The following is a 27208-nucleotide window of genomic DNA, read 5'->3' as shown; positions in this document are numbered from 1 at the left end:
ATTACTTCAACTTCAACGGGCAACAAAAGAGCAGCAGAGCAGAGCTGCCTATCTCTCCTCCGTTCTTGCAATAGCCTCTCAAAACTGACCCAAGTCTATACCACATTATCGAATTGGGTCTCCATAACAACCCATCAGTTCTTACCAAGTTTACTTCCACATCCTCCCATCTAAACGTTATAGATTACGCTTCATCTTTTGCATTTTCACCCAAATACGATATCGTATTTTCAATCCACTACTATTTAACACTGTAATACGAGCTTATGCTCAAACTAACAAGTTCAAGGCAAATTTTTTACTTTACAAGCCTATGCTCGAATTTGGAGTTTTTCCCAATAAATTCACGTACCCATTTGTTCTTAAGGCCTGTGCTGGTTTTGAGGACCTGAATTTCGGCATGTCTACACATGGGTTGGTGTTGAAGTTCCGTTTTGGTGATAATATCAATGTACACAACACTTTTGTTCACATGTATGGTTGCTGAAAAGGAGGGATCGAGTTTGCTGGTAAGGTATTTGATGAAATGTCAAAGTTTGACTCTGTTTCGTGAAGTGCGATGATTGGTGGATACGCACGTTTGGTTTTGTCAACTAAGGCCATAGGTTTGTTCAGGAAGATGCAGATTTGTATTGTTTGTCCAGATGAGATCACTGTGGTTTCAGTTTTGTTTGCGTGTACGACTTAGAGAAGCACGTGACTTTCTCAGTGGATTGGATATTTTATTTAGAAAGAGAGGCTAAAAAAAGCGTGGAGTTATGTAATGCGCTTATTGACGTGTTTGCTAAGTGTGGTGATGTTGATGAAGCTTCGAAGTTGTTTAGAAACGTGAACTAGAGAACTATTGTTTCATGGACTTCTGTGATTGTTGGGGTGGCAAGGGACGGTCATGGTTTCGAAGCTATGGCTTTGTTTGAGGAGATGATAGAAGCTGGAGTGGCTCCTGACCTTTGTTGGATTGCTCTCTGCTTGTAATCATTCCGGATTAGTTGACAAAGGAAGAGAGTATTATGATTTATTGAAAAAAGATTTTGGCATAATACCTAAAATTGAACACTTTGGAAGCATGGTAGATATATTACGCAGAGCTGGATTAGTTCAAGAGGCATATGAGTTTGGCCAAGAGATGCTCATTGAACCAAACCCAGTTGTTTGCCCAACCTTGATTAGAGCTTATTGCGCCTGCGTGAAATCAAGCCTGGGGAGAGTATCACCAAATGGTTAACCGGAAATGAAACCTATGCACAAATCTGATTATGTACTACTTTCCAACATATACACAAAAATGCTACTTTGGGGAAGAAATCAATATCAGGGAGGTGATGGACAGAAGGGGGATGAGGAAGATCCCTGGGGGCACTGTTATTGAACTGAATAACGAAATTTATGAATTTGTTGCCGGGGATAAATCTCATGATCAATACAAAGATATATATGAGATTTTAGATGAAATGGGTAGAGAGATGAAGGCAGCTGGATGTGTTCTTTCTACATTGGCGGTGTTACTGCACATTAATGAGGAAGACAAGGAAGATGCCTCCTGATTTTCACTTATTCTGCCATTAATTTCACCTATAAGACTTATAATCGAGAAATAGTGGTGAGGGACCAAAATCGATTCCACCATTTCAAGGATGGATTATGCTCCTATAGAAATTTCTGGTGACAAACCGATAATCAATTTCAGGATTATTGTTCCATCTACTTATTCCACGATTGTCTTGTCTAGTTAAAAAATCTTATGATGCCCACTGAGGTTTTCATCGTGCTTTCAACTCCAACTCATGATGATTCACTGTCACGGATGATGGTACCAAAGTTTGGGTTAGGTGGAAGCTTTGTCAATTCTGTGCAACTCTTGTCCTCTAATTTTGATCAACCTAGCTGAATATGTAGACATGGCATGCCATGGATCATCTGAAAGTCATAGCAGGTGCATACAGTGCCCCTTTTTAGGGACAATTATAGCGATACTGTTTCTGGCAGGAGTTCATCAACATATAATCACATTATGCTTCATTTGTCTTATCTTTTGGAAAAGAGTTGTTGTAGGATGGAAAAAGAGATTATGGTGCTTCTGGTACAGCTACGCCAAAGGATCACTTGAAGTCTTTAGATTGTGGCCTGCTTTGTTGGCAATGTATTAGATTTGATACTGTTCAATGTAATTTGTCAAGGGGTAATTTTGGCAGGCACAACACGGGGTTGTCGCAGCGTAACAATCAGGTGCACCGCAGCAGGAATGCGGGTTCAGCATGTCATTGTGTGAATGCAGATTCAGCCCTGCAGTGTGATCACGAGTCCAGGCAAACAACAGCACAGGGGGTGCGTGCTGCACAGCAGGCCGCAAGCGTAGCTCGGGAGTACGCACATGCGGGAGTAGCAAACAGGCCAGTCAAGGGGCTAGGGTCCAATTCAGGACAAATGGGCAAAAGACTTGTAACAGAGTGTTATGGAGTCAACCCTAACCATCCAGCAACCAAGGAAGGGTTAGGGTTGGATTCGAGCCGAGCCAGCTCGAGCTCGGGCTCGGCTCGGCTCGGTTGAGCCCGAAACGAGTCGGGCTCTGCTCGACTCGATCGAGCTCGAGCTGGCTCGGCTTGGCAGGGCAGATTTTTTTAAAAATTTTTAAAAAAATTTTTATACAAAACGACGTCGTTTTGATTCATATATATACACAAAACGATGTCGTTTTGATATGAAAAACGAGTCGAGCCGAGCTAAAAACGAACCGAGCCAAAAACGAGTCGAACTCGAGCCGCCCCTAAATAAAGCGAGCCGACCCCGAGCTGGCTGCAAGCCGAGCTCGGCTCGGCTTGAATCCAGCCCTAGGAAGGGTCTAGGCTAGGGGGAGAGCCAGCGCAAACAACCCAGTCCAGTAGTTCATTGTTCTAGCAATGTGGGAGGCAGTCCAACTGTCAAGGGGCCAACTTGCAGGACATAATGATGTGCATGCAGAGACAAGCAACAGGGGTACGGCCAAAAGTCAACAGTGTGCAGGAAGTGGAAGCCATGCAGGGGTGCATTCTTGGGCCAATAACTTAGTCTACTGTCAAAATATTCTCTATTTTGAACACATTGTCTATTATGACTTATAGGGTTTACAATCCAAAATGTGTCTTTACAGCTTAAAGAGCTCATAAACTATTAAATTGATCAAATTTTTTCACCTCTAACCAATGTGAGATACATAGACAGAGTATAGGCAGATCTAACATCTTTTCCGTGTTTTGCTGATGTGGGATTTGTCTAAGAGAATCACATATATCCCCTTACAGGACTTGTAATACCCTCAGGTATGTTCCAGGGGCAATTATGTCTTTTGACCCTGTTTTGAGATACTTCTCATTTTAAATATATATATATGTATGGGTGTGTATATATATATATATATATATATATATATATATAAATACAAAAAGAAAAAGATAAAGAGAAAGATATAAAAATATATATATATATATGGAGAGAAAAGTCAAAAAAGACACCTTTACACTTTTTCTATCATTTTTCCGTCCCTTCCAGAAAAAGCAGCCTTCTTCATGTTTTTTCTTTACTTTTTGAAGAAAAAGGAAGGATTTAAAGGAGTTTTGGAAGACAAGTAAGGAAAGAAAAGTAAATGAAGCACTTTGGAAGCCTTGGTAACCAAAAGATCTATTCCTTTTCCCTTTACCTATGCTTACATATGTATTGGAAGCATGTTATATGAATATGTTAATATGTTTTGGTGTTGATTTAAGGTGATTTTGGTGATAAAGGAAGCAAGACAAGAAAAAGGAAGTCAACTTGCAAAAAATTGGCTTGAAATAAGGTAAAGGGTATCATCCTTGATATATTGCATGTTTTAGGCTTTTAGTTCCTTGGATCTATATTATAAATGATGATTTTGAAGTTGAGAAATATTGTTTTGCCATTTGGGGTGTCTATGTGTGTAATTTTGTTGATAGCAGAGAGTTGGACAATATTTATAGTTTTGCCATTGAGTTCGTCCCATGTTTTTAACTACCTTATCGTATAAATCATGAGTGCTATTATAGCTTGTTGGAAAGCTCTTTGAATCCTCTTTCCAATGATATATAGTTTGTATGAATTAGAAATCATTTGGACTGTTAAATATTGTATGAACCAAAAGGACTGTTTTACCAAATAAACAGTGAAGACAGTTTTTGCCACTGATTTCATCCCACGTTTTGACTGTCTTATCTAATAAGTAATGAGTGCTATTATATCTTGTTAGAAAGCTCTTTGAATTCTCTTTTCAGTGATATATAACTTGTATGAATTGAGGATCATTTGGACTGTTAAATATTGTATGAAGCACAACGACTACTTTACCAAATAAATAGAGGAGGCAGTTTTTGCCACTGATTTCATCTCACGTTTTGACTGTCTTATCTAATGAATTATTAGTGCTATTATAGCTTGTTGGAAAGCTCTTTGAATCCTCTTTTCAACGATATATAATGAATTATGAGTGCTATTATAAACAGAGGAGACAGTTTAGATTGTGAAATTGTATGAAAACTAAAGCTGCCCTGTCAAATGAACAGTGTTGTGAATAGTATTTCACAGTTTTGGTAAGGAAAAGAAAGAAAAGAGAGGAAAGGAAAGGAAAGAAAGGGGAGAAAAAGAAAAGAAGAAGAAAAGAAAGAAAAGCAAGAAAAAGAATTTGGGGCTCAAGATACAGGAGTCGTCCTAGGAGTATGCTCTGGTGAGTTATGAATAGATTTAGATGGAAGCAAAATTAGTAAGATATAAGGCCTGCATGCATGCTATGAACTATGAGGGGGCACTTTACACTATACCGCCCGCAGTAGGGCACGTCCGTAGTAGGACATAAACCCACAGTAGGGTCCGCTCGCAGTAGAACATGCTCGTAGTAGAGCTCAATTCAGATTCAGAAATGGTGTAGTGAGAGAAAAGAAAAGAGCTCGAGCTTAGAAAAGTGTCAAATCTCTATAGTCAGCTTCCAGAAAGTATCAAATAGACACCAGATGGGACAGAGTATGACCCAAATAGTTACGCATAAACTAGATTATCCCCTCGATTTCTTATGGGGGTTATAAGTGAGGTTAAGTTCCGAGAATGAGTTAGAACAGGAAAGGAAATAGTTTACTTAATTCTTTCCCCTTACTGAGTGTTCTTATCACTAACTTCCTTTTCTTTCATGACTGCAGGTACAAGTGATCGAGGTAGCTGCAAGGCAGGGTCAAATTAGCGTAGGTAGATCCGACTGAAACAAGTTATCTTTGGTTTATATTACATGCACACAGTGAGATGTTTTTATCGACTTTTGACCTTTTTGAGATGATGGTACAATTGTATATGATTATTCCACGTATTCGGATGCTTTCAGATGAGTTTTCACATGAGTATATATATCTTTTGTTCGCTTCCAGATTTTCAGTTTTCTTAAAATAATTTCTAAACACTTTTAGTGATGCGTTCATGTTAAAATATTTTAAAAGATAAAAAAAAAAAAATAGATGCTCCGGATATTAATTCGTAACATTTTTCCTTTGGTGGGTAGTACTTTTAGGGAGGGATGTTACAGGACTCAACAACTTTGTTGAAGTTTATCCTACTATCGTTCAAGATGACATGTCAAGAGTCGTTCTAATACCATTTATAACACTTTTGGTCCAATAGTTTGGTCCACTATCAATATATTGTCAATTTTGGATACATAGTTTATCATGGTTTTGTTTCTAAGCTTTACATTATATAATACCCTTAGACAAATCTTACATCGATAAAACACGAGGGAGATGTTAGGTCTGTCTATATTCTATCTGTGTATCCCACATCAGTTAAGGGTGGAAGAGTTTGACTGATTAAATAGTTTGTCAGTTTTTTAAGCTATCAAGATGCGTTTTGAGTTACAAAGTTTAGAAGCAAAGTAATGACAGATTTTGTGTTCAAAATAGACAATATTTTGACAATGAGACAAGTTATTGAATAGGGATGTTACAAATAGTATCAGAGTGATTCCGCGTATCCTCTTGAAAGATGGTAGAACAAACCTCAGCAAGGACGTTGAGTCTTATAAAGGGGGGTGTATGTAATACTTTTAGACAAATTTCATATCAACAAAGCACCAGAGAGATGTTGGATTTGTCTGTGTATTTCATATTGGTTAGCGGTAGGAGGATTCGACTAATTAAATACTCTATGAGCTCTTTAAGTTGTTAAGACGCGTTTTGAGTTGTAAAACCCGTAAGCAAAATCATGATGAACTGTATGTATAAAGTAGATAATATCTTGACAGTAAATACTACTGGATTAAGTATGTTGAATACAAGCAATATAATGTGTACTCACTTTGAGTACACAAATAAATATATATTTATGTGTGTTAGGTATTACTTTATTTTTAATTCATATAATGACACACATAAGTGTGCACTTATTTATGTACTCAAAATCAGTATGCATAGATTTATTGTTATAAAAAAAAAAGGTAATACTATATGTATCCACTTTGAATACACATGAACATCACTTCATATGTCATTTAAGTAAATAAATTAAACTTGTTTGATTATATAACAATTGTTCATGGACCACATTTTTCTTACTAGCAATCTGTTTGATTCGGGGAAAAACCATCCTCTCCCACAGTAGGAAATAAAAGTTCTTCCTTTCATGAGACCTTGGCAATAATGTTTAAAAATTGGATAATTTCATAAAGTGGGGAGCCCTAATCATCTTTTGTCTGAAATATTCTATATAATGTTTGCTTAATTATTTAATTACTTAATGCATATGAAGACCTTTATTTGATTACGACACTATTATCTTATGCTTGGGCTGAATTGGGCCTTCTATAATATGATACACGTGCCAATATATAATCCCATACGAGTTTGAGATTAATGGGTGCAAAATAATATGATCAAAGGAAAAAGTTGTGATAAATTCCAGTTTTTAGAAGAAAGCAAACAAATTCTGGGCTCTGGATCTGCATGTAGCAGAGGGATCCTTGGAATATATGGTTGCTTTACTGATCAAGTTGCTTTGATTTTTTTATTAATGTGTGTGTATATATAAAAAAATTTCTGTTCGGTGGAGTAATTCTTCATGTTTAACAGGCTGCATAGCATTCAAATTGCTTAAGTTACTAGACTTTTGCTTTTGAGAAGGGCCAACTGGAATTCGTATCTCTGTCACTTTCAACTTTGAACTCAACATATGCAATTATTTTCACTTGAAGGAGCTGAGTTCGCACTCGGCCCAGACATATACATCATGTAGGAAAGCCTTTATCTTGAACTTGGCCTAGTGTGGTAAAAGCCTAACATTTTTTTATTTTCACACATAATGTGATTGAATTCTTGCTCTCTCGGTAATAGCTGCATTACTGGAATAATGCATAGCATAAAGGGAGAAAGCATGATTAGAGATACTATTAAACTGTGTGAATTGATAAACAGAGCTTATATATAGATTTATTAACATATAAACAGGGATTTTAATATTGAGGTTAATAATGTGTGTGTCTTTGTCCAATCCCTGTTTATATGTTAATAAGAATAACCTGTTGTCTTTGTCCATTATAAGATTTTTCAGTAGCAACATACAAGTGCATTTTCAGTAGGGATTAGACCATCATAAGAATAACCTGTTGTCTTTGTCCATTATAAGATTTTTCAGTAGCAACATACAAGCATGATTATTAATGTGTGTGTATATATAAACAGAGCTTATATATAGTCTAATAAAAACTAATGTTCCTTGTAGTAGTAGAGGTTCACTTTCACCTCAAATTGTGCAAGACTAATTGATTGTGAAGTTCACCATACTTGTTTCAGGTTCCAATGATATCTTAACTGAAAGATCAAAGTCAGCCCCAGTCAGGGAGCCTCTTCAATCTAACAGTGTAGAACTTTAAAAGGGCTGAGGTTAGCACTTCATATAGACCTTTTTTTATGAATAAGACCTCAGTGGAACTGGCTCTTCAGTGATCAACACGATGTTGTGGATGAGATGTCAATGCTTCTTAGCTTTAATAGGGAAGCAGTCTACTCAACAGTTAAAGGGAGGACTGTTGAATCATATCATATGCTGAAGTTGCCTACTCGTGAGGACCAAAACATTGCCTGAGATCTTGGATTATACTGTGTTCATTATCTTCACACACAACTGAGTCACTGCGACTTTCTTAAAGAGAAGGAATAATGGATTCTGTCCGTACAAAGGAACAGAAGAAAGATACAAGGCTAGTAGCTTTAGCTTTCGTGGGTAGCAAAAGCTGCAAAACCACTTACAATGAGTGGTTTCTGTATGTCCTTCACAGCTCTCAGGCCCAATTTAATTAATCCTAACAGAATGAGTTTCTATAAAATATAAATATGTCAAGAATAGTGATTCCTGGAATTTCTTTTACTTTAGCCACAGTCTCTATTCCAAAGATTCTTCATCACCTTCAACATCCAACTTTTGCATGGAATATCCATAAAATTATATTTAAAAAGGGAAAGATTGCAAGAAGATTCAAGTTCAGAAAACTCCTATATTGGATATGATAAACCTAATCCTTAACATTACCGTAACAAAGTGAGGTCTGTCAGAAATATTAGTGGAGGTCACTGTAAAGAGAAAAGCACTTCTATCCTTGCCTATAAATTAGAGCCATTTGAGTACCAAAACATCTCAGTTTCCCATTTTGTTCCTATTCTAATCTCTATTTAAGCTCTTCTCCATCTGAGTTTTGCAAAATATGGCTGGTGTCTCTAGTCTATTTAGTTTCTTATTTTTCAAGTTATTTTCATGGTCTATGGAGTCTCCTTATTATAGCCATAAATATTATTTTGATGATCACTGACAAATAGAAATGCACATATTGATTATGTTAACAGGATCAGATGAAGAGTTGGTATGTTGCCAGTGCAGTAGACTACAAGGGAAATCCTGCTGACAGGTCTAACTCTGGTGGTTAAGTTCCTGCTGCTCTTAGCTTAGGTATGATATGAAACTTCTTAGTTAATCATTTCAATCACAAATTCTGAAACTAATGTTTAAGTGAAAGGCTTCATTCCTAGTAAATCATTTCCATCATGAATTCTGAAACTAATGTTTAAGTGAAAAGCTTTGTTCAAGTTATGAGTTTTAAACTTATTTTTTAATTTAATTGTGAATAAAAATCAATGCTGAAGAACTTTTTCCTCAAAAGGAAAAGTTGCCACAGACTATGTTCTATATATGCACTGGATAGCAAAGCAATTTTAATATACTAAACCATTATACCTTTTATCCAGGTGTTGAGAGATGCGAGAGACCCTCAACAATGGGAATAGTAGTGAACCTTGTGACATTTTTGGGTGGAACAATGCATCTTTCAAGTGCTACTTCTGCAGATATAGTTACAGACTTCATGGGTACCTCATTTATGCTATGTTTATTGGGTGGCTTCCTTGCTGACTCCTTTTTAGGTAGATACAAAACAATTGCAATATTTGCCACTGTCTAGACTCTTGTAAGTTTGTAATTCTTCTCTCTTGTGGTTTTAATTTTATATTGTTAGGACCTCATATAATGGCAGGGCACAAAACCAAGGCACACCACAAAAGCAAGACAAAGAGGAAGACACAAAAACAAGGCAGAGGTTGGACTATTGTGAAAATGCAGACACGTGACGAATAAAATCAAGGGTAGTTAGAGGAGAAAAGGGTATAAAAATATAATAAAAGAAGGTGAGAAGGGGGGAGGTTTTTCAGGGAAATAGTAGGCAGCTTCGACTGAGAAGGAGAGCACCTAGCCTCTCGAAAGCTAGGCCATTTGGGAGAGATTTCCAACTCCATTATTGCAATGTTTTTTGAGTTTCATTGAACATTTTATGGGTTTTTTAATGTTATTTTCTTGGGTTTCATATGCTAGAAGTGTGATGGAATAAAGAGTTCATTGTAAAAACTCTTTTATTGATATTCTGAGTTATAATCAATACAATATCTTTATCTAAACAATGGATTTCTTAAGTACTTAAAAACTTCATTTTACAGTGCATTACATTTCCAAATACAATATAATTTTCCAGTAAGTTTCACAGCGAGCAAACTTCTCTGGGGGCAATAGGAGGGTTGATTGCAGAACATTTCTAAGTATTCAGTAGTGTAAGTCTAGCTTATCTCTAGGAACCTATCAAATGGTATCAGAGCACATTCCTGGATAAATTTGGAATTGGGAGAAATGGAATCAGAAAACAGAAACATGGCAAATAAAAGTAGAGACATGAACAAAAGCTGGAGAGAGATTTTTGAAGACGCTTTTTGGATTGCTCAAAAGTTGGGTCTCTCTTCTACAATTAAACTGCAGGAGCATTTGAGAGAGCTTGGACCACCAACAACAGTCCAAAAAGAGGAAACCAATAGGGAAACAAAGAACAAGAAAGATGGGTCAATTGAGATGGGAGATTTTGACAGAGGGGCATCAATATCCAGGTATTTTGAAGCAATCTTCAGCAAAATCAAGGTTGATCTGGTGGAGATAGTACAGTCCGATGGGGGTTTGGTTGGCTTTGACAAAGTCCGGCCACTTGAATCAACTCCCCTGCTTAACCTTCATGCTTTCCAATCAAAAGAGATGAAAAGCAGTGTGGGAGGCGTGAAGAAAAGAAAGGAAGAAGAAAAAGTGAGAATTAGAAACCCAACCTAGCCCAAAAGTCCTATCACTTAATTCAAACTCAAACCAATTTTAATATAAACTCAACTTTAGTTTTCACAAATCAAACCCAACCCAACTTTCATTTTTTATTAATCACCCCATTAACCAAACCAAAATATATGACCCAGCCTCAAGTGTTTGTTGTACATTCACCCACTCTATTTCCAGTTGCTTTTCCACAAGCCTAACACATATTTTATATTTAAAAGAATCCATATTCTAACCCAAAATCTTACTCCACAAAAACTCAAATTTAAAAACCCAAAATCCAACTAAATTAAGCTTAAAAAAATGTTGCCCAAGCTATAAAATTTTCCCCACCCACACCTTCTTTTCACCCCAACAACAACCAAATTTACATAACCCAGCTCAAACAACCACAACCCAAATCTAGCCTACTAACAAACCACTAATCAAGCCTATAGTTGGAACCCATCCCACTTATAATCACAACTACAACCCACAACCTCTCACATGAGATCTCAAATCCATTAACTTATCCACCAATATCCAACCACCCCAAACCCATAATCTCCCCTCACATAACCTGTGGACTTCTTTTTCTTCACCAGTCTAGCAGTTACATTTCAGCACTAGCAATTCCTTCACCCAACAACAACGACTACAACATAATAACTTGTTAGCTAGACTTCCAAACGCCAACCACCACAGCTCTAGAAATCGACCATCTTCTCAACCTAGTAGTCTCAAACACCTTTCTCTTTCAGAAATTCCATCTAAAATTACACAAGGTCTCCGTTTCCGATGTGACAAACAAACACACACAAACCAATCTTGTCTGTATTCCAAATGTGAATAGCTTAAGAAAGTTTTTGGTGAGCATGACACAATTGCTAGTGCCATTGTGAAGGGGGGAGAAGGAAAATCCAAGTGTTTTGGATTTAAGCAAGAGTTTGACATGAACATCTCATGTGAAATCATTCGTGACTTAAGCGAAATTAGCGAAGGTTGGGGAATTGTGGCATTTTTATCTCCTTTTGAAAGTATCTACAATGACAGCCCTACTGTAAAGTATCTGCTTGAGCATGGAGTGGATTGCAAAGACTTCAATTCTTATGGTAGTTGTCGAGGCAATGATGAAGTGATGGCCAAAGGAACCGTCGCCAATATTTGTCTTGTTAACAAGCTCTTAAATGGAGAAGTCGGTCCAAAAACAATTCATATTTCCACAAGAGAGAAACTTCATGTTTTTAATATGGCAATGAGGTACAAGTCCATTGGGCAAGATACGATTGTCCTTGTTGGAGCCAAGTATGGAAGTGGAGGCTTTAGAGACTGGTTTGCCAAGAGTTTTAACATACCCAAGCAACGGCTTGTTGAACTTAAGCATGGTAGTGTTGTTATCGCAGCCATGACCAACTGTGCCAATGCTTCAAACCCTAGTCTCATGCCTGCGGTTGGTCTTATTGCTAAAAAGACTTGTGAACTAGGTCTAGAGGTCAACTGTTGCGTCAAAACAAGTCTTGCGTCGGGCTTTAGTGTTGTTAAAAATTATTTGCTCCAGATTGGTTATGGCTGCACAACGTGTATTGAAAATTTTGTTGAAATTGATGAATCAATTGGTGTTGCAATTTCGAAAAAAGACATTGGTGTGGCAACTGTGCTTTCTGTTGTTGCTTATGCTCTTGCTAGCACAATTGACATCAACTTCGAGAATGAGCCAATTGGAGCTAGGAAAGATGGAAGGAATGTGTACTTTAAGGATATATGGCCTACTAATGAACAAATTGCTAAGGTTGTTCAATCTAATATGTCATCTGATATGTTCAAGAGTACTTTCGAGGCAACTAGAAAGGGGAACCCTATGTGGACTGAGCTTTCTATTCCCACTTCAACTCTTTACTCCTGGGATCCAAACTCGACTTGCATTCACAAGTCCCCATATTTCAAGAACATGACTATTGATCCACTAGGCCCTTATGGAGTCAAAGATGCTCGCTACTTACTCAACTTTGGTGACAACATAACCATTAACCATATATCTCCTGCAGAAGTACCTATTGTGCTTACTAATTGCGAGAATTTTTTTATCAAAAGGTAGAACCTACTTCCCTTTGAAATCGCTCTAGAGAGTTTTGTAGCAATGAAAGTGAAGTATCCAACCTTTCACCTTGAGGACAAGGTGATTCTCGTTGGGCGAGGTATTGTTAAGACTTCATATAATGGCAGGGCACAAAAACAAGACAGAGAGGAAAACACAAAAGCAAGACAGAGGTTGGACCATTGTGAAAATGCAGACACGTGGCAAATAAAATCAAGGGTAGTTAGAGGAGAAAGGGGTATAAAAATAAAAGAAAAGAACGTGAGAAGAGGGAGAGATTTTTCAGGAAAAGAGTAGACAGTTTCGACTGAGAAGGAGAACACCTAGCCTCTCGAAAGCTAGGCCATTTGGGAGAGATTTTCAACTTCTATTACTGCAGTGTTTTTTGAGTTTCATTGAACATTTTATGGGTTTTTCTATGTTATTTTCTTGGGTTTCATATGCTAGAAGTGTGATGGAATAGAGAGTTTATTGTAAAACTCTTATATTGATATTCTGAGTTATAATCAATACAATATCTTTATATAAACATTGGATTTGTTGAGTACTTAAAAACTTTATTTTACAGTGCATTACATTCCCAAATACAATATAATTTTTCAACAAGTTTCACAGCGAGCAAACTTCTCTGGCGGCAGTAGGAGGGTTGATTGCAGAGCATTTCTAGGTGTTCGGCAGTGCAAGTCTAGCTTATCTCCAGGAACCTATCATATATTTGTACTTTTTTCCTTTTTATTACAGTAAGTGATATGATAATGCAAAAATCAGGGGACTAGCTTATTGGCTATATCAACGAAGTTGCCAAAGCTGCAGCCCCCTCCTTGCCATGTTGCCCAAGTTACTCAATGCCAATGAGCTAGCGGATTTCAAATGTGAATTTTATATCTTGCCTTGTATCTAATTGCACTGGGGACTGGTGGCCTAAAATCAAGTGTTTCAGGATTTGGAACCGATCAGTTTGATGAGAAAGATTGAGAAAGATGAAAAGGAAAGGATGCAAATGGCCTACTTATTTAGTAGGTTCTTCTTTGTAATTATTACAGGGACTTTAATGGCTTTTACAGTGCTCGTATACATTCAAGATGAAATTGGTCGAAGCTGGGGTTACGAAATTTGTTCTATTTCAATGTTTATTGCTATAGTGATATTTTATCAGGAACTCAAGGATACAGATACAAGAAATGCTCAGGAAGTCCCATTGTCCACATCTGCCAAGTTGTTGTGGCAGCTGTAAAGAAAAAGAAGATTGAAATACCTTCTAACACTGACTCCTTATACGAGGACTATCCTGAAGATGTGAGAAGCCAGGACACAAAATCAGTTCCAGTAAACAATTTGTTCCATACAAACTTTGTAGATAAATTTTGAAATATTGCTAATAGTCTATATAATGTTAGTTTTCACTAATCTCTCTACTTCACCAAGTCCAACTGCAAAAATTCAACTCCTGAAAAATTGAATATCATTTCACCATTCTTCTTTATCCTGCTGTTTAATCATAGTTTAGCCCCAGAATCAACTACCTCAGCTCATGCCTTGATGAATCTTCCATTGTTCTAGTGTCATATATTAAATAAATTGTATCAAATAGTTAGTTGTTGTCTTGGAATCCAATTAAATTATACCAATCATTTTTCTCTAACCTCACTGTAAACTAGTGTTATATTTGCCTTACAAAATGCTTTTTAAAATATCTATTACCTTTCGTCTTCCCCCTTATCCTTTTCTAGTTTTAGTTGGGCTCATTTGATCATTATATTGCCCTTAAATGCAAATCTTGTGAAAACAGTTCAGCACAAAATTGGGGAATAAAAAAAAACAATGTCATTTTACTTACAGATACCTTGAAATATATTCCTAACAGTCTACAACCTTTAATGTTTTTTTACGTTTAATAGATACTTGTTTCATAAATCTTTCCTTCTGTGCTTTATGCTATAGCTGTTTGGACAAGGCCTCTGTTGTGCAAAAGCTGATTATAAAATTGATGATTCTATCACTTGCAACCCTTGGGAGCTTTGTTTAATTACCAAGGTGGAAGAGGTGAAGATGGTGATTAGACTACTTCCTATTTGGGCAGCAACAATCTTGTTTTGGTCCACATATGCTCAGATGATCACATTCTCTGTAGAACAAGCTGCTACCATGGAGAGATCAATAGGACATTTTCAAATTCCAGTTGGTTCCCTCACTGTCTTCTTTGTGGCAGCCATATTGCTCACTATGGGAGTTTATGACCGAGTGATCATACCACTCTTTAAAAGATGGAAAAGAAAACCAGGTAAATGTGTAAGGATTTATTCTATGGCAAATGTGCATAAGATCATTAGTGTAAACTAGAATAATGGCACCCTATCAACTGTTCAATTCTCATATGCGGTCTATCAACTGTTCAATTCTCATATGCGGTTATTACTATAGTTCTTGTGGAATCCAAATACAACTTGAGAAGTTCCTTTTTTTTTTTTTCTAAATTATTCTATCACTTGGTTTTTTAAATAGGATTTACCAACCTACAATTGATAGTCATAGGACTTTTCTTGTCAGCTGCTAGAATGGCAATTGCAGCACTAACAGAGGTCAAACGTCTATCAGTAGTTAAAGTTTATGGTCCAACCACAATAGCTTTACCAATCATTGTTTTCCATTTGATCCCACAATTCTTTTTGGTGGGTGCTGGAGAAGGATCAATATACACTGGTCAGCTAGATTTCTTCATCACTCAATCACCTAAAGGCATGAAAACAATGAGCACTGGCCTTTTCCTTGCAACTCTTTCACTTGGGTTCTTTTTCAGTAGCCTTCTGGTTTCCTTTGTCAAGACTGTAACTGGAAGTGGAGGTAGAGAAGCTTGGGTTGGTGACAACATAAACAATGGGAGACTTGATTGCTTCTATGGACTTCTAGCTGCATTAAGCTTCATTAATTTTGTATTGTTTCTTATATCTGCATCATGGTACAAGCGAAAAGCAATTAAACATGTTCGAGAGATGGAGATTATAGTGAAAGGCTCATCGGCCGAAGAGAAGCACTAGGATTAGGTTCTGGCGTTTGCATATTAAGAGTCTTGTCATGGCTTGTAACCCTTTCAATTCAACCCGAGTAGTGTTGTTTCTTTGCAAGCTTATTGTATCATAAATGTCAAAAAGCAGAGAGGAACCTGTAGAATGGACTGTAATGATTATCATTAATACCCTATCTTTATGGACCATTAGCCCAATCTTTCTAACATATTATCAAATTCTCCGTGGAATCCTTCATCATGCCCAGGTAGAAGTAGATAGACATCCATTGCAAGCATAAAAATTACAGTAAATGAATTGGCCGAAGGGAGCATGAATGTTATTATCACCAAGATAATCTTAAATAGAAAATCACATGGTTTCTTCGCAAACATGGATAAAGTGACTTACAGCAAATCTTATATAACTTTAACTAAATGGGACAAAATTTAATTCTATGGGTCATCATAACAAGAGATTACTACTGGGAATATCATTTCACACACCACAATACCCTGAATTTGGACATCTCCAACCACAGCAGATTTTCTCTTCTTGCTGATAATCGAGCTTCACATGCCAACTAGATGGAAATGAAATATCCCAGGTCTTAAAAAACATGTGCAGTTGCCCGACAATACGTAGGTAGGGTTTCACGATGGATACATGAAAACAGAATTAACCAATAGGTATAGGAAAAGTTTGAGCTTTAAGGTAAACACGGTAATTACTAACTATAATTATTAGGAGCCACTGCTGGCGTCAATGGACCATGAACGAATGATTCAAGGTTAGGTTAGATCTAAATTTAAGAAACAGGGTCTCCCTAGGATCCGACAAAACACGAGTAAATCCCCAGGGGCAAATGGCTGTATTAAATTCCTTCAGTGTAGGAACATGGTTGGCCAGCAGTAAAGGACCATTTCTACCGCTTCAACAAACCCAGCAACTAAATGAGGCATAGCATAGCTCAAAGATGCACATGTAATCTCTAAAATTAAGATCGATAGTTTCAAATTTTTGACAACTCAAGTCACATTCAAACAACCAAAACAAATAGAGACGAGACTACATGAAGGAAACAAACAGTTACCAAGCTGAGACCTCTTGCATTTCTTGGTTGGTCGGGGTTCCCTTGACAAATCTTAATTAAGAAATGGATGACACAAAGTCACAAGCAACTATTCGCATTAGGTTTAGGGTTAGGGTTGAACAACAATAAACTATGGGCTAGAATGGTGCTCATAATGCATAATACAATTTGTGTAAGAACTCATTCGTCATAATACCATCATTGTTACTTTACCAATAGATCTCCTCAAGCAGAAATCCATACATTGATAAAGAAGAAATCAATATTCTCCCGGTCACTGAAGTCAAAATATACAAACCAAATGACCAACTTCATTGGTTAAAATCCCAGGATCTGGTGGACTACACTGAGAGCATAAGCAGGGTTGCATAAGTTTAAGGTAGTGGATTTTATACCTTACACCAAACGAACCCTGATCCCATATTGGAAAAGTAGCAAAGTGATATTATTAAAAGAATAAAGGGGAAATGTCTTTGGCAACTCTATTCTAATTGGATTTGTGTTCCTTCAGCAAACTCTTCACTTCATAATGTCTTTACCATCGACCAAATTAGTTATAGCTTGAATAAATAGTCAAGAAAAACTATTTCAGATTCCAGACCATCATGAATTTCGCCGACAAGAAGAAGCTGCCAAATTTACAACATTCATAAATATAAATAACATGAGCCAAAAGGAATCATAAATATGAATAAATAAGCATTAAAACTCCATCAATTGAATAGGTAACACCTACAGACACATAAAATGAAAAACAAAACAACAAAAAAGATAAAGGGTATTTGAGATTCTTACTCTACTAACATACATGATTCGGCACTGTAAGCAACCAGAATTAAATCTCAAATCCCTAACACTATTACGAAACAGCCACAGTCAACTAGCATAATAAATCAAAACCTAAAACAGCATACCAAACCTAAAATGCGTCCAATGAGCAAAAGAAAATATCTCGTCCCAACTCAGAAACCCTTTTTTCTTCATTGTCCTCTCCTTGCACTTATTTTCATAATTTTTTAACTAAAAAATTAATCTTGAGACTCATTCCTCTTTGTCGATCCTCCTTCACCATCCCTCTCCTCCAACAACTTCCCTGCTTCCTCATCAACCTGTCCAGCCTTCTTCTGTGCTTCCTTCGCCTTCAATGCCTGCAATTTCGAGTGATTGTAATATGCAACCCCCAAAAACGCCAACCCGTATCCAAACAGATTCACCGGGGTCACTGTATCCTTAATCACAGACCACGAAAACGCGATCAACAACCAATCCTTAACAACACCAGCCACATTCATAGCCAAAGCAGATGTCTTTCCAACAAGTAAGAAAACCGCAAGATTCAAGGCGAAAGCACAAAAAGAATTAGTCCCAAATATCACGAAATCAAGTTGAAAACTAGATGTGCTCCTCAATACCGGCAACTCGACAAAAATCCAGGGAACAACTAAGAAAACCAAACAACAAGGCGCAACATAATACAGAGACGTAATGGGATTCAAAGTAATTCCCTTTGATGTGAGCAAGATTTGAATCATTACTAGCCTTGTTGCCTCAAAAGCAACGGCACCCAATTGCAAAATAACCCCCCACGTGTCAAATCTCGCCTCACCATAAGCTGCCACAGCGACACCAAAGGAGATCGACAGCATATTAGCCATGGTATCAGTTTTGAAAGTCTCCTTTTTGAAAAGAACGCCAATGGAGTAAACGGCGACAGGCATCAGGGCTTTCAACATCTGGATGAAGGAAACAGAGAGATAAATATAGGCAGAGTTAGAGAGCCAAAGACTGAGAGAATACAAAGCGCCGATGGGGACGACGGACGAGAGGTAAAGATCTCGAGACATGGAGACAGGCTCAACGAATTTGAAGACTTTGATGAGGAGAAAGGCAAGAGTTGCACAAAAGGACATGTGGATCATGGTAAGAGAGATGGGAAAGGGCCAATTGTACATCTTCTTGTCGAGGATGTACTTGTTGTAAACAATGACGGTGAAAGAGAGGAAGATCCATATGGCGACGTAAGTGTAGGACAGCAAGATCTTCTTGATCACACTATCGCTGAGAGCACCACCCTTGCCCATCGTTAGATTGATTTAGAAAAGGAGGGGTGTGTAAGATAACCAGTGAAGTGAAGTCTAAAGGGTGGGAGATTGGAGAAGAGTGAAGCAGATGCGGACGCAGACGCTGTGTCAGGGGGAGGTAATATTCAGTGAGATAGAGATTTTGGGGTGGGCTTTTTATTTGGTAATGGGTTGGTTATTTCGGGCCAGTCTTTGTACACTGAAATTCTCCTCGTCCCAAAACAAGAAATGAATTTAAAGGAAATTAAAACACAAGGTCGGATTATTTTATAATGTTTAGGAAAGACAAAATTGAAAAGCGGATTAAAATCCGGACCCGGTGCACAGAATAGGGGATGTCTAACGCGCGTTCACAAGATTCGTAAAATCACGTGCTTTTTGCATGCTGTTGTGTTGACCACCTCCGCAACATCACTAATGAAGATTAATAATAATAATAATATCCTAACACTTTATTAATCACTAATTTTATTTCCTAAAATATTATTATTTTTATTAATAAAAATATTAATTAATCATTTGTTCATTATCAAGAATTGGGTAGCTTTATTTTTTCTACCTCTTTTGACTTCGTCTTAAAAATGTTGGGCTAGATCCATAGTCTTGTCGCACTCAACAGTCAGAAATTTTCCAAATTTTGGTGTTCATTGAAATTTAATAAACCATTTATTCTGCAAGATGGTTTCTTACTTGAATGGAACTACCATTTTCTCTTTGTTTCTTTGACCTGTTTATCTATGCTCACACTTCAAAGAGTCCATACAATATTATATTATTAATGAACAAAGCGTCTGAAATAAGTTTCTGCAGAAAGACCCATATTATGTAGTACACGTTTACATTGGTATTGGTTGAAAGCAGAATGAAGTGAGATTTCAAGGCCTTTGTGCATTCATGTATGTACTCAAGACCTTTGGCTGCGTCTAGAGAAATCTGAACATGCTGGTTTCAAGTACATTGATTGATGAGACAATGAATAATGTAAATTCACACCTCTTACACTGGCCTTGTGCATGAACATGGCCACTCAGTGCACCGTTTCGGGCATATTCATAATTCAGAAACACAGTTTTCACCAGGTGCATACATATCCAATAACCTCAAACTGACTCTATTAAACAAGACAAGGGAAGGTACTGCTTCACAAAAGAAAAGGAAAAACAGTGCAGATTAATATGCATTGAAAAAAGTGAATCCGCATACAAACCTGAAAAAGCAACAATATTTCATCTGCTTGATAGCCACATCCTACATGCATATAAGAAGAGGCTGTCATTCATTAAGAAATAGTGCTGAAACAAATTTACAGGATTCCTTATGTACCAGAAAATAAAATTGGAGGAAAGCAGATGGGTTCCTCTTACTTACAGTTCCTCTTGATTTTCCAAGGTAAGCAGATCCATAAGATCCTTGGCCAATCTTCAAAGAAGTACTTAAATTGGAAGTTGCATCATGAACTTCATGCTAAGGAAAAACAGTAGCTTTTCTCTGAACTAAATGGGGAAACGACACTTTCTTCATATTCTACAAAGAAATGATCTCTTCAAGCCCGGTAAGGTTTTGGACAATGGATCCAGAAACAGAGAACTAACATAGAAAATCAATATGGACACCAAAAAAAAAAAATAATAATAATAATAAAGAGAAGAAGAAATGAGAGCCTATTAATGGGGAAAAAAGTTAATTGTTAACCTGTACCTAGGTAGATGATTGTAGATAGAAGATGATGCTGAAAATTGAAAAGAAGACAGATAATAAAGTCCAAGAAACTAATGACTTCCGGAGATTTGACATGATTCTTGAAAAGTTCAAGTTTCAATACAGCGATGTATTTTCAGAAACAAAGTCTTAGGTACATGTATGAATTCACATCCATCTCCATCTCATCTTGGGATGACATGGGCGGCTTTAGTGAGGCATTTACACTTCTGGACCCAAATTAGTTGTTGTTGCAGCAGAAGAGGAAGAAGACAACGATACACAGACAAAACTAGGCCGTGATTCTGGCAACTCCATTAAAGGCTCATTGAGGTCCAGGAAAACTTGCACCACTTTTCTTACCTTAGGTCGCAATGTAAAATCCGGATGCAAGCATGCAAGTCCAGCAATCAATGTCCTTTTCACTTGCTCCTCATCAAATTTTCCTTTTAGCTGTTGGTCCACTCATTCTACCAATGCATTTTTTCCATGTAGACTCCAAACGTAATCCACTAAACTATTTTCTTCCAAAATTCGCCTTGATCTCCTCTCGCAAACTACTTCAATTACTACCATTCCAAAACTGTAGACGTTAGATTCTAGGGTAGCCTTTCCTGAGAAGCCCACTTCGGAGGCTAAATAGCCTGGAGTACCCGCAAGCATGGTGGTTGCACTTGTACATGCATCATTTTAGAGCAATCTAGCCATCCAAAATTCCCTAAATGAGCATTGTATTCGGTGTCCAAACATTACGTTATTTGGTTTAACATCACGGTGAACCACTGGGTTAGCACATTCTTCATGGAGATATAACAAAGCGGATGTCAAGCCTGTTAAGATTTTGTAACTGGTCTTCCAATCAAGAAACCCCTTCCCAATGAAACGATCGGGGCTACCATTGGCAATGTATTCGTACACTAGAAGGAGATGCTAGCCCTCGTGGCACCAACCTGGGAGTTGCACTATATTCTTGTGCCTCAGGCCCCTATTGTACAAATTTCTGCAAAGAATTTTCTTTCACCTGATACGACAATATAAAAATTTAATTTGATAAGTTGTGTTTCTTAGAAAAATTCAGAATATTAATTCAAGGATGAGTAAATCGAAAGACCTTGATGTGAGGTTGCTGAAATCTTTTTTACTGCTACAGTTAAAGGAGGATTTGAAATGGTGGCCTTGTAGACACTTCCAAAGCCACCCTTGCCCAGTAAGTTATCGTTGCTGAAGTTTTGAGCAGCCTTTTGTAGTTGCTTGTAGGTGAACATTTGAGGGACATTAGCAGCACATCTTGATCGTCTTTCTATATCTTCTTTCTTTTATTCTTCAAGGTTCTTCGAATAAGCGGGAAAGCAAACAAGGCCACAATCAATGATCCCACAGTCGGAACCACAATAATCAACATGCCTTTTGTGATATCCTCCTTGGATTCCCCCTTGTTATCAATTTGTGTTGATGTAAACATCCAAATTAGGGGCTGATGACTCTCAGAATAGGACCCCGTAGAGGCTGTAAAACCCACATAAACGGAGCGTGGAACCGAATCTGACACGATAATAGATTGGTGAAGAAAATTGATTAAGGGTTTGCCAGCATAACCCCCAGAAACATGGAGCATCTACTTGTGCCTGTCATAATCAATTTTGATGTTAATTTCTCTTCCACTTTTGAGATCAATCCCAGTGTCTTTGAAACTCTTGGCTGCAACTGGTTTTGTTATGCTTGTTGTGTCAACGCCTGCATGGTTTCCATCTAGATCAAACTCATTCATGTAAGTGTCCAGCTCTACTGCTACTTAGACGAACCACGCCATCTGCTTCCATTTTTTTCAGAAATTAATTAATCAATCTCTAAACCAGAAACCAATCCACTTCTTTTACAAGCAAATTGAATACTTTTTACTGCCTTTTGTGGTTTCATCCATGATTCCAATATAAGACCCATAGCTTTTAGGTGGTGAAGAATGGTTATTCTCTGCCATGATAAACGTCATCCCATCTCCAGAACCGGTTGAATTAGGGAAGGTGGAAATCCTGACAGTAAAGGTAGTGGTAATAATGGCAGGCCAAGCTAGAACAGGTCGGTGAAACAGAACCCGACCAACTTTGTAAGGTGAATCCTGATATGATGTTGAGGTTGAATTATTATCTTGCTCTAGTTCCGGAGTAAGACTCAAGTAGCCATTAAATGCGGTCACTGAACCCATACAAATAAGCCTGCCATTGTCGCAACTATCATTGTTGAAAGAAGGGAAGGTGATAGGAGTACTACTTATACCACTCTAGACGAAGGACATAATTAAAAAGATCAAGATTCTGAGAGAAATAGAAAATTCATGATTGAGTAACACCCTCTTCAATTAATCCAACACATGAGATATATACATATATAGATGTATCAATGAAAGGATTATTGTGGAGAATGAAGCAATCTAAATTCAGTTTCTTGTATGCATCTCCAGGAGATATGAAATTTGACTTTCATTTTGAAACCAAGGAATAATGCAAGTTCATCAATCATCAATCAATCTCATAGATTAAGAAATTAATCAATCATAAAGATTAGACAATCAAAAAACACGAAACCTTTGAAAAAAACATTTGCATCCTTTACCAACACTAGACATAGCTATAACAGAATTAATCTTTGAAGAAACAAGCATGTAAACTCGAAAACTCCGTCTCTCAGATACAGTTCTTGCTACTTAATCACAGTCTACAAAACTTGCATCTAATTCTTCAAAATATTGCTCTTATTGTTATCACAATGAACTTAAGGAATATCGTTCTAAAGATAAGAGGAACTTCAATTCAAGAAAAAGAAATCAACAACGTAATCCAAATTGGAGTTTCCATCCTTGCTATGTCATTACTGTTATCGAAGATAATGCACCAAAGCCTACCTTTGGCACACGCACTCTATCAAAGATTGACATTGAGACACTTATCACTCAAGCTCTCACTCGAATTGATACTAGTTCTTCTACTTCTACTTTTGTTTATGCATTTTCAATCACCATAGATAATACCTCTTGGTATCTTGACTCTACTTGTTGTAATCATATGACTCCTTCCTCATCATTATTTTCATTCAAGACCCTAGCCAATAATATTCCTAATATTCAAACAGCTAATGGATCTACAATATAAGTTAGCCATATAAGATTTTTCTCTACTACACACCTATTTGTTCCAGACACATACCTTATCCCCAAACTTTCTTTAAATCTTTTATTTGTTGGGCAATTATGTGAACTTGAATTAAATTTTCATTTTTCTAATAATGATTATATTGTGCAGGATCCATAGACAAGCAAAACAGTTAAGAAAGGTCGTAAAGTCGGGCGACTGTTTGAGATTACATCGCTTCATGTTCCTATGACTAATGTTGTTGTGTCTATCTAGTCTCACGTGTCTTTGAGTCTTTGGCATTCTCGATTAGGCCATGTATCTGAATTTTGTCTCAAAACATTGTCTTCATCAGGATTATTAGGATCTGTTCTTCATAAAAATTTTGGATGTATGTCTTGTCAACTTGGTAAACATCTTAATTTGTCTTTCGATAAAAGTGATTTTATTGCTTCTTCACCCGTTGACCCTGTACACTCTGATATTTGAGGTCCTACACCTATTACAATTTTAAAAGGTTCAAAATATTTTGTTATATTTATGGATGATTACATGTATCGTTACACGCTCATATGAAAGTAAAGTGGTATTTAGCACCTTTGAACTTCTTTGGTTACGGTGATTATTGCATGATATAGGCATACCTTAGACATTTATCACTCCTCTTTATTGTGACAATCAAAATGTTATTCAAATAGTTCATAATGATTTTTTCATGAATGTACAAAACATATTAAGATAGATTGTCACTTTGTTTGACAATATTTACTTCAAGATATTCTATGCCTTCATCCAATTTCTTTTCTGATCAACTTGCCAATATTTTTACTAAATCTTATCCTTTTGGATGGTTTTCTAATTTAGTTAGCAGACTCAAGATGACATTTGTTTTGTCTCCTTCAGTTTGAGAGGGATGTTGAAGATATCCAGTATATCATCAGTCAATCAAACAAGAATCAAGATCATCAATCAATCATCAAGATCATCAATCAATCAAGCAATCCCATCAATCAATCGTATATATTAAGAAATCAATCAATCATAAAAATTAAACAATCAAGAAATTAATTTTTTAATTTTTTCCTTTTCATACCTTATTGTGTACTAGTATAAATGCTAGTCCTTTGTACATAACACACAAGAAACACAATTCTTTTATATTTTTCAACATAAAATAGAAAAACCATATCATTGCTTTGTTTGAATACGACACTAGAAATTAAAATATAAAATACCATTTCTGAGTTTTATCTAAGAGTTTAATCAACAACATAGAATTAACACCACAAGTTCATAAACAATTCTAATGTAGAAAAAATGGTGAGAGTAAAGTGGTATTTAGTTTAAGAGTTTTTTGTATTTTGAATAATATTATAAAATATTTAACAAATCGGTGGAAATTAGTTTTTTCAATTCTAAATAGTGATAATATGTTATTTTATTAAACTTTGGGTTAAAAATAGTCATTTGACTCTCAAATTAATATTTATTATAAGTACATGTAACATCTATCTTTATTTTATTAAATAATTCCCTAAACTAGGTGAGGTAATTAATAATTGTGCATGCAACAAACATTTGAGGTTAGGGGAAAAAAAATCTTAGAAATGACATAATTAATTACTAATTAATTTGAGTGTAGAAATAATAATGAAGTAAATTAATGTGGAAGGTTGTACATAGAAAAGGAGTAGGGGTTACAGGGGACATTACCTTAAAAAAAGAGTCACAGGGGAGCACTACTACTTTTCATGCAACACACAGAACAGAATTATAAATGACATAATTAATTACCCATTTATGTTTACAAATAATAAACAAGTAACTTGCCATAAATCCAGTGTTGCATAAGGCATATACATACATAAACAAGTCCTTCCTTGCTATCTACTTGAGCAGTTGATTCATTTTTCAAAAGATGAAGATGCAGGAGGTACTTGGTGCTGGAGTTTTGCTTCTGTTGTGTATTGCAATTGGATACAGTGAACCTACCTTTCATGTAGGTGAGTTTGGCGCAATTGGAGATGGCAAAACTGATGATTCTCAGGCTTTCTTAAAAGCATGGAAAGAAATATCTGCAGCAAAAACATTCTTGTTGAACCCCACTTCATTCCAAGGCCCCTGCAACTCCACTACTCCTCATCTTCAGGTCAAATAAGTCACAATGTCCCTATATGTGTGTGTGTGTATACATACATATAAATATATATATATATATATATATATATATATATATATATCTTCTTTAATATATTATATTAATGTAATTGTTTGGAGGACAGGTTTGAGGGGACATAATAGCACCCGATACTATCAGTGGATGGAATGGCAGTGGAGATTACTGGCTAGGCTTCGATAATGTTAATGGTCTTGTCATTAATGGATCTGGAACCATCAATGGCCGGGGTTCTACTTGGTGGAGCAGAAGTCAAGAGTCTACACGACCAAGGGTAAAAGAATTTGTCCTTCACTCTGATTGAATTAGCAAAGTAATTAACAACCTCTTATATGTTGTTGCAGGCTGTACACTTCGACAACTGTAATAATCAAGTAACAGGGATCAGTGTTGTTAACAGTCCAATGTGTCATATCTCAATAAATCAGTGCACTGGTGTATCCATCTCCAGAATTCATATAAATTCACCTGCTGATAGCCCTAACACTGATGGCATTGACATCGCTTCATCAACCTACGTAGATGTGCGAAACTCCATCATCAAATCTGGTAAATGATTGATTCCCTCCCTCATATGTCATTTATCTTAATCTTATATAATTAAACTAATAATATATATATGTATAGAGGAGATGACTGCATATATATATATATGTATATATATATATATATATATACATATATATATATATATGCAGTCATGTATAGAGGAGATGACTGCATTGCTAACAACACCGGCTCCTCCTTTATCAACATTACGGGAGTGGCCTGTGGACCAGGTCATGGCATCAGGTAACTTGTGAAAACCCTCATCATCATTCACTAATTTTGGCAGATTAAGATTAATAATGATGGTTTGGCTTCAAGTGTGGGAAGTCTAGGAGAACATGGAGCAGATGACACAGTGGAACAAGTGCATGTACGGGAATGTAATTTCACTGGAGCTAAAAATGGAGCAAGAATTAAGACATTTCGGGTAATTAATTAATTAATTAATTATATATTATTATAATTACAAAAATTATAAATCAAGTTAATGTAACTTGATGTTGTTATACTGGTTATCCAGGGGGGGTCAGGATATGCTAGGGACATCTCATGTACGGGAATGTAATTTCACTGGAACTAAAAATGGAGCCAGAATTAAGAGATTTCGGGTAATTAATTAATTATATATTGTTATAATTACAAAAATTATAAATCAAACTAATGTAACTTGATGTTGTTATACTAGTTATCCAGGGGGGGTTGGGTGGTCAGGATATGCTAGGGACACCTCATTCGAGCAAATCACACTTATAGATGCTGAAAA

The 27208-nt window shown here is 36.6% G+C and overlaps 2 protein-coding genes and 3 pseudogenes across 2 annotated transcripts; 3 read left to right on the top strand and 2 right to left on the bottom strand.

Moving 5' to 3' along the window:
• On the top strand, positions 1-2062 carry LOC123194242 (annotated as a pseudogene).
• Positions 2063-4732: 2670 nt separating this feature from the next.
• LOC123194241 lies at positions 4733-15756 on the top strand (annotated as a pseudogene).
• A 1040-nt stretch (positions 15757-16796) lies between these two features.
• Positions 16797-23527, bottom strand: LOC123194240 (annotated as a pseudogene).
• On the bottom strand, positions 17505-19068 carry LOC123194990 (probable sugar phosphate/phosphate translocator At5g25400). The gene has a single exon (XM_044608519.1). It carries the CDS (start codon positions 18895-18897, stop codon positions 17845-17847), a length of 1053 nt encoding a protein of 350 aa, XP_044464454.1. The 5' UTR covers positions 18898-19068; the 3' UTR covers positions 17505-17844.
• Positions 23528-25638: 2111 nt separating the features above from the next.
• LOC123194239 (probable polygalacturonase At3g15720) lies at positions 25639-26859 on the top strand. The gene is made up of 4 exons (XM_044607392.1): positions 25639-25723; positions 26022-26170; positions 26241-26445; positions 26732-26859. The coding sequence occupies exons 1-4, from the start codon at positions 25639-25641 to the stop codon at positions 26734-26736; spliced, it is 444 nt and encodes a 147-aa protein (XP_044463327.1). The 3' UTR covers positions 26737-26859.
• Positions 26860-27208: the final 349 nt, after the last annotated feature.

The sequence above is a fragment of the Mangifera indica genome, chromosome 13 (genome assembly GCF_011075055.1).
Source record: "Mangifera indica cultivar Alphonso chromosome 13, CATAS_Mindica_2.1, whole genome shotgun sequence".
Classification (NCBI taxonomy): Eukaryota; Viridiplantae; Streptophyta; class Magnoliopsida; order Sapindales; family Anacardiaceae; genus Mangifera; species Mangifera indica.
This window is presented reverse-complemented; position numbering and strand designations above follow the sequence as displayed.

Bases quoted from the DNA above. Each gene is read 5' to 3' on its own strand.
- LOC123194239 (XM_044607392.1), top strand. From the start codon at position 25,639: ATGAAGATGCAGGAGGTACTTGGTGCTGGAGTTTTGCTTCTGTTGTGT. The intron at 25,724-26,021 runs GTGAGTTTGGCG...GGGACATAATAG, and splicing joins TGAACCTACCTTTCATGTAG to CACCCGATACTATCAGTGGA. The intron at 26,171-26,240 runs GTAAAAGAATTT...ATGTTGTTGCAG, and splicing joins AAGAGTCTACACGACCAAGG to GCTGTACACTTCGACAACTG.
- LOC123194990 (XM_044608519.1), bottom strand. From the start codon at position 18,897: ATGGGCAAGGGTGGTGCTCTCAGCGATAGTGTGATCAAGAAGATCTTG.